At 30.7% G+C, this 6,217-nt stretch overlaps 1 protein-coding gene across 1 annotated transcript; it reads right to left on the bottom strand.

Moving 5' to 3' along the window:
• Positions 1-836: 836 nt before the first annotated feature.
• LOC145836527 (uncharacterized) lies at positions 837-5,380 on the bottom strand. The gene is made up of 5 exons (XM_082944322.1): positions 5,283-5,380; positions 4,955-5,108; positions 4,677-4,833; positions 1,841-3,169; positions 837-1,552 (listed from the first exon to the last, which is right to left on the bottom strand). The coding sequence occupies exons 1-5, from the start codon at positions 5,356-5,358 to the stop codon at positions 1,118-1,120; spliced, it is 2,151 nt and encodes a 716-aa protein (XP_082800448.1). The 5' UTR covers positions 5,359-5,380; the 3' UTR covers positions 837-1,117.
• Between the last annotated feature and the right edge of the window lie 837 nt (positions 5,381-6,217).

Below are 6,217 nucleotides of genomic sequence, written 5' to 3'. Positions count from 1 at the left end.
TAGTCTTTTTGAAAAGTCATTAGTAATTTTTGTTGTAAATTTCACTGTAAAAGTCAAGTAGTTACAGTATTATTAGTAATTACTAATACAACTAATTTTCATATAATGAAGTTTAAAAAATACATAAGTATATAAACAATAATAGAAAGAAATAACATGAAGTCTTATTTACCACAAACATAAAGTTTGATTTCAAATGTTAATTAAATGTATTTTCAACTTAAGTCTGCCTACAATATAAGTGGAAAAAATAAAACTTTTTTATAAAAAAATTTGAGTTTTGTTTAATATAGTTTTCAGAAGTATTAAACAGACATAGGCTTTTGTGTGTAAACCACAGTTTTATGGTTACTATACTCAAGTCAAAATACAATTTTAATAGTGACCAACTCTTTTTTTGTCAAAAAATTAAATGTGCTGTTAAAAATTTGGGATCTGTATTTAAAATAAAAGTCTAAAAACAATTTGCAACAAAACCATGTTGAATTAAAAATCATTTTTAAATATTTTGCTGAACTAAATACAAAACCTAACGAAACAAAAAAATAGTTATTATTTTACGTTTCAATCTATACTTTTAAAGTGTAGCAACTCTTGTATGTTTAAAAAATTATAGCAATTTATTTGCATAAAATTATTTTTTGAGTAAAAGCTTATTTGAAATTTTAATAAATTGTACTTAACACAAAAATAAAAACATTAATCAAAATAAATACAGAAAATTTTTATAACTTTTGAATAAAGTGAGGAAATTACGAAAATTTATCACATAAAAAATGCAATTCTTACGTCACAGTTGCTCTAGTATGACTCACACTAAAGTCCGTAGTCGCATGTTCACCTAAACTATTCATTCTTTTTAAGGAATACATTTCTCACTTTCTCAATTGTTGCAAATTTTCGTACATTAGCAGGTTGACAACAATAAGTAAATCAAAAAATCTACTCAGTCACATTATAATTTTTAAAATAAACATCAGAATTTTTTACATCACATTCGCTCTAGTATGACTCACACTGAAGTCCGTAGTCTCATGTTCACCTCAACTGTGTTGACAACAATAAGTACACCAAAAAAATAAACTCAGCCACATTATGAAATAAACTTGTAATTATTTTACATCACAGTGACTCTGGTGTGATCAGCGCTTTCTTCTTCGTTACAAATGTTCTTCTCCTTCAAATTCAAAATTCCCCTCGCCTTTTCCGCCACCTTGCGGTGCACCCTGCCGTACAGCAGCGGGTTGGCGAAGGAGGAAACCGGCAGGAGGATTATTGAAGCGACGGCGCATGCGTGCGGTTGTAGCAAGTTCGGGGAAACACCGTTCACGATACTCATTATAATAATGGGTATCAGCATAAGCACGTCGAAGACGACCACCAACGTTATCCTCAGTTTCATTCGCTCGTTCTCCTCCGCCTTCAGTTTTGAAAGAGGGGAATTTCCCCTGCTGTTGTCCTTGGTGACCACGTTGTATATAATGAGGTAGGTCACTGCGACGAATATCAAAACCAAGCCGTTGAAGCAGGCGACGAAAATGCGGATGAAACCCTGGCGGTGGTTTTTATTAAGTTTATTAGTATTTATCTTTTTATTTTTGTTGGTTATTTGTTTGGTGAATACTTTTTACTGTTAATCTTAAGGTAAAATATGTATAAAGGAAACCTTTATTCGTTGGTTAATAAAGGTTTACTCGTACTTACTTAACTAAGTCTTAGCAGTAAGCCAAATATTAAAAAACTAAACATTTATGTCATAATGTTTTTACATGTAAATATGATAAATATTGTATGTAAAGTTTAGTAAGTTAAACTAAATCATAACTTTTTTTTTTACTACCTGCTCCGTTGTGGGCTTGAAAAAGTCGGGAAAGCAGACGGAATGCAGGTTGAAGTACCCAAAATACCTGCGAACTTTCACCTCCCTCTCCGGAAAACTCTCGACAATCTCGACAGGAACTTTCCACCACTCGCGGCGCTGCAGAGCCGTAACACTGCTTCTGTTCATCAGCACCAGAGTGTCTTTGACAAACTCGTCCAAAACGGTCCTGTTGACCCGGTTTTCGGCGAAGAAGGGGCTGGGCTCGATGTGGACGAACTCCACCACGCTCATCAGGGGCATGACGGCACAGACCGCCGCGAACACCCAGCAGAAGAATACAAGAAACACAAAAGTGCTCTTGCGCACGACCCGCGAGCGGAAGGGGCTCAGAGTGGTCCTGAGACGCAGCACGGTCATCAGGACGACCAGATTAATGGAAGTTTGCGAGGACACCGAGCTCAGGACGCCGATGAGGTTGCAGGTGTGGCTCGTTCTCCACTCGAACTCGTGCTTGCAGTAATTTCCCGACAACAAGTGAGATTTCACCAGCAAAGTGAAGAGAACAACTCCCATCAGCGAATCTGAAACGGCCAAGTTGCCAATCAAGATTCTGTTGAAGTAGAGCGCTGAAGACTTCACTCGGCTTCTACCCACCTTTTTCAGTGTAAAGTAAAATATGAAGGTGTTTCCGAACAATATGATTATCGTGACGATCCAAAAGTACAGCTTCAATGCGACGTCGCGAATCATTTCCTCATTGGACGAAAAATCGTCGTACACGAAAGTGCATTCGTCGGAAAAATCCCCACAATCAAAAATTCCGTCAAATTTTTTACGGAGAGAAATATTCTTTATACCATCAGCACACTGGAAGTAACTTTCTGTAAAGTTTAATCTTAAGCTCAAACTTTTGTAAGTTTCCGAGCAGCTTTCACGAACATTTAAACTTATGTTGGTTTGACAAGCGCATTCGTCCGATTTATCTGTGCAGTCGAACTTTCCGTTGCAAATTTCTGACGATTTTATGAATATTTTGTCTTTTACGCATTTAGCGCAATTTCCGGTGCATCCCGATATTTTCTTAAAACTGCAGCTGGAATTGTTTGTTTTCGGCAAGCACATTTCTCCACACCTCACTTCCGACTCACTGAAGCAGAACGGAAGTGAACTAGTTTCGTCTCCGTTTCCATAACAGTCCTTCCGGCCGTTCATGACGTAGTTGCGGGGGACGCACCTCCTAGTGACGTCATCGCAACGGTGTTCGGTTGCTAGGTGACAACGTGGTAACGGCTTGTCTTCATCACTCGTGTCAATGACGTCATTGTTGTTTGAACTTGAATTATCAACCTAAAAGAATTTGTTAAAGTTTTTGTGCTGTTAAATTGTATTAACTGTTAATCTTTAGCAAGTGGGTATCAATCATTGTAAAAGTTTTATTGAGTGGAAAGCTTAATCGCCCAAAGCTAATTAATCAAGCTTAACAAGAAAGAAAAACCCTTTTTAAACAACATTTAATTCTGTCTATTTTCCAAGGTGTTATATTGAGTTTTAAAAGTATGAGCTATTATAAAATTGCATTGTAAAACAATTTATAATCTTAATTTTATCTAAAATCATTTTTAAGCTTAAACACGATAAGCGTAAACTAGTACAGAAAAAAAAGTTATAATTGTGAGCTACCTAACGTTAAGTTTAAATAAGTTAAAAAAAAACATTTAATCCCGATTTTAAAACCAGCAGATACTGTTTTGGTTCCTAAACTGTTTTTATTTTCATAATCTAGTTTGTAGTAACAAAATATATCAGTAAGTCTTTTTACAGTCACTTTATAGTAGATCAAGTTTTTTATTAAGGTAATTTTATCTACATTGAGCACTTTTTTTATAGAATACTTAAATTTTTCATGAGACAAAATATCTAGTTCTCTATTTTCAGGCAATTCTATAATATTTTAGATCAATATAAAACTTATAATTTTCTCATAGTAAAAATTTACACAATAGCTCTATTAATCGATTGCTTGAGGTACTAAAAAAACACGATTGGTATTGAAAATTTTTCGCAAATCAATTAAATTTAGAAGTATGGTTATATAACAAATTTTGAAAGGGAAGTTTCAGCACTGAGAACTGATAAAAACAACTTATTTGTTGTCAAATCACTTAAAAATTTCTATAGAACAAAAACAAAAATAGTAACGTTTATAAGACTTAATCTTTTTTATTATACATAACTAAAAGCATCAAATTCATTTTTTCTCTTAAACTTTGTTTTTTTTTTATAAAATTAAGGTTGTTACTATTCTAAGTAAGTATTTCTTTGTGTAATTGTAATCTGTATATGCATGTAAACATTTAAGTTTTAATGTAGTTAGGTAATTTAATTATACTTTTTGATCAAAAAATGCAAGTGCATTTTATAAAACCACTCATCAAACTAGTTAGAACAAAAATCAACTTATTTTAAGCTTAAAAGAACCTTGTTGTAAAACAAAGGTAAGTTTTGTTGTGTTATTCAAGCCTTAACATTAATATATAATGCAGAAAGTTAAAGTAGTAGACTTTAAACTTACTTTATAAAAATATTACTTCATTCAAGATGTCCATGTTAGTTAGTTAATTTACACATCGCTGTAAGTATAAAAGTTTTGATGTGTGTTAAACAACAAAACTATGTTTTATTAAAAATATCGATGAATTTTAATTATTAAAAAACTTAAATATTTTTGGTTGTGTTTTATATAAAATTTGTGGTAAAACAAAGATAAGTCTAGTACTTTTTAAACTTTAAGCTTAAAGTATAAAACTTTAAATTATTAAATTTCATTAACAGTTACGTAAGCAAAGATAATCACCTGCTTGATAATTCCGCAGTCAAACACGCCATCTCTAACCCACCGTCTAGGTACGCATTTTCCACTTGTTTTACATTTGAATTCCAACGAACTGTCGCAATTTATAGATTTTTCGCAATGTACTTGCGTAACGTTCAGCTTCAAACATTCAATTTCCCTGTTGTTAGTAAATCTACAGTGAACTCATTAGAGACTTTATACTCAATTTAGTTATAAAAAGATTAAATTGTAGGGAGATAATGATAGTTAAAATATCTTTTTAATACGATTTTTCTTACCCTGTTCTTTTAACAAACTCATGTTGTTCACTTGGGCAAATCTTTCCAATAGTTGCGTTTTTATATTGCTTTAAACTTGAAGTTTTTCTGCATCCGATGTAGTTTGATAAAATTTTGCATTTTTTATTTTCTCCTAAAATTTCTGCACTTTTACCTAATAATAAAATAAATGTAAAAAAATGTTTATCATTTTACTTACTTTTTTATTTCTAACATACTTTATATTACTGTAAAACAGTTCGTAGTTATAACTTTTCTATAACACTTTTTAAAATTCTGGCCAAAAGTTACGATAAAAAGTATAAAAAAATTGTAATATAAAACCAACCTTGTTGAGAATAGGAAATGCTCAAAAAAACAATATAAATCATAATTAAGCAGTTGCCAGACATCTTTATTAGCATTTGTTAATAGTGTTGATAATTACTTCTCTGCTTTTAATACGTTCAATCTTAAACGTTATTTTCTGAATAGTGATTAAAAATTCTAAACATAAAGCATTAAATGTAATTGATTGTTAAGTTTATATTAATTCGTATAATTATACTTACGTCACCGTATTGATTTATTTCTAATTAATTAATTAATAATTCGAATATTTTAAAGTCAACCTTAACATAGTTTTTGATCTTTAAAATACTTATAGAAAAATTTTAGCGTTTTAGCTAAATATGTTTTTGTTGGTAAAGTAAGCTGTTCAAAAATAGACATTAATCTATTTTGCTCTAAAACTTAATTCATACTTTTGTATGAGTTTATTTTAGTTGATCTAAAATAATTTTATTTTTTCTTTACCCATTAATAACAAAAAACAATATAAAAACAATAAGTACTAGTATTATTAAATTTCTTCAACAAACTACATTCAGTAATATATATAATATTTTTTAAATTAATATGAGTGATCACCTGACAAAAATAAAGTGTAATTTCTATATACGCTAAGTTTAAAATGTTGTTAAAAAGATTTACAATATTTAAAGATAAACAAAAAGTATTTTACATGCACAAATAACTTAACAAATAATCAGACTTGTTCTACACGTTAAACTCAAACAAAAATAAACTAAAAGTTGATAGTCCACTATGAAAGGTTTCTAAAATTTGAAATAAAAGAGTTTCAAAAAAGGATTTTTGATATGTACGTTCAAAGCATTTTAATATAAATATAGTTTAATCTTTTATTAAAAAACTTTACGTGTCTCCACTTAAAAACAATAATAATTGAACAAATATTATGTTTTAAATTAGGTAAGTGACATC

Source organism: Thalia democratica, chromosome 5 (assembly GCF_965202585.1).
Source record: "Thalia democratica chromosome 5, ktThaDemo2.hap1.1, whole genome shotgun sequence".
In the NCBI taxonomy this organism is placed as follows: domain Eukaryota; kingdom Metazoa; phylum Chordata; class Thaliacea; order Salpida; family Salpidae; genus Thalia; species Thalia democratica.
This window is presented reverse-complemented; position numbering and strand designations above follow the sequence as displayed.

What these genes read in the sequence shown, in the direction of transcription:
- LOC145836527 (XM_082944322.1), bottom strand. Translation starts at nt 5,358, where the DNA reads ATGCTAATAAAGATGTCTGGCAACTGCTTAATTATGATTTATATTGTT. An exon ending in ACTGCGGAATTATCAAGCAG is followed by an intron (nt 3,170 to 4,676) that starts GTGATTATCTTT and finishes AAATTCTTTTAG; the next exon opens with GTTGATAATTCAAGTTCAAA. An exon ending in TCAAGCCCACAACGGAGCAG is followed by an intron (nt 1,553 to 1,840) that starts GTAGTAAAAAAA and finishes AACCACCGCCAG; the next exon opens with GGTTTCATCCGCATTTTCGT.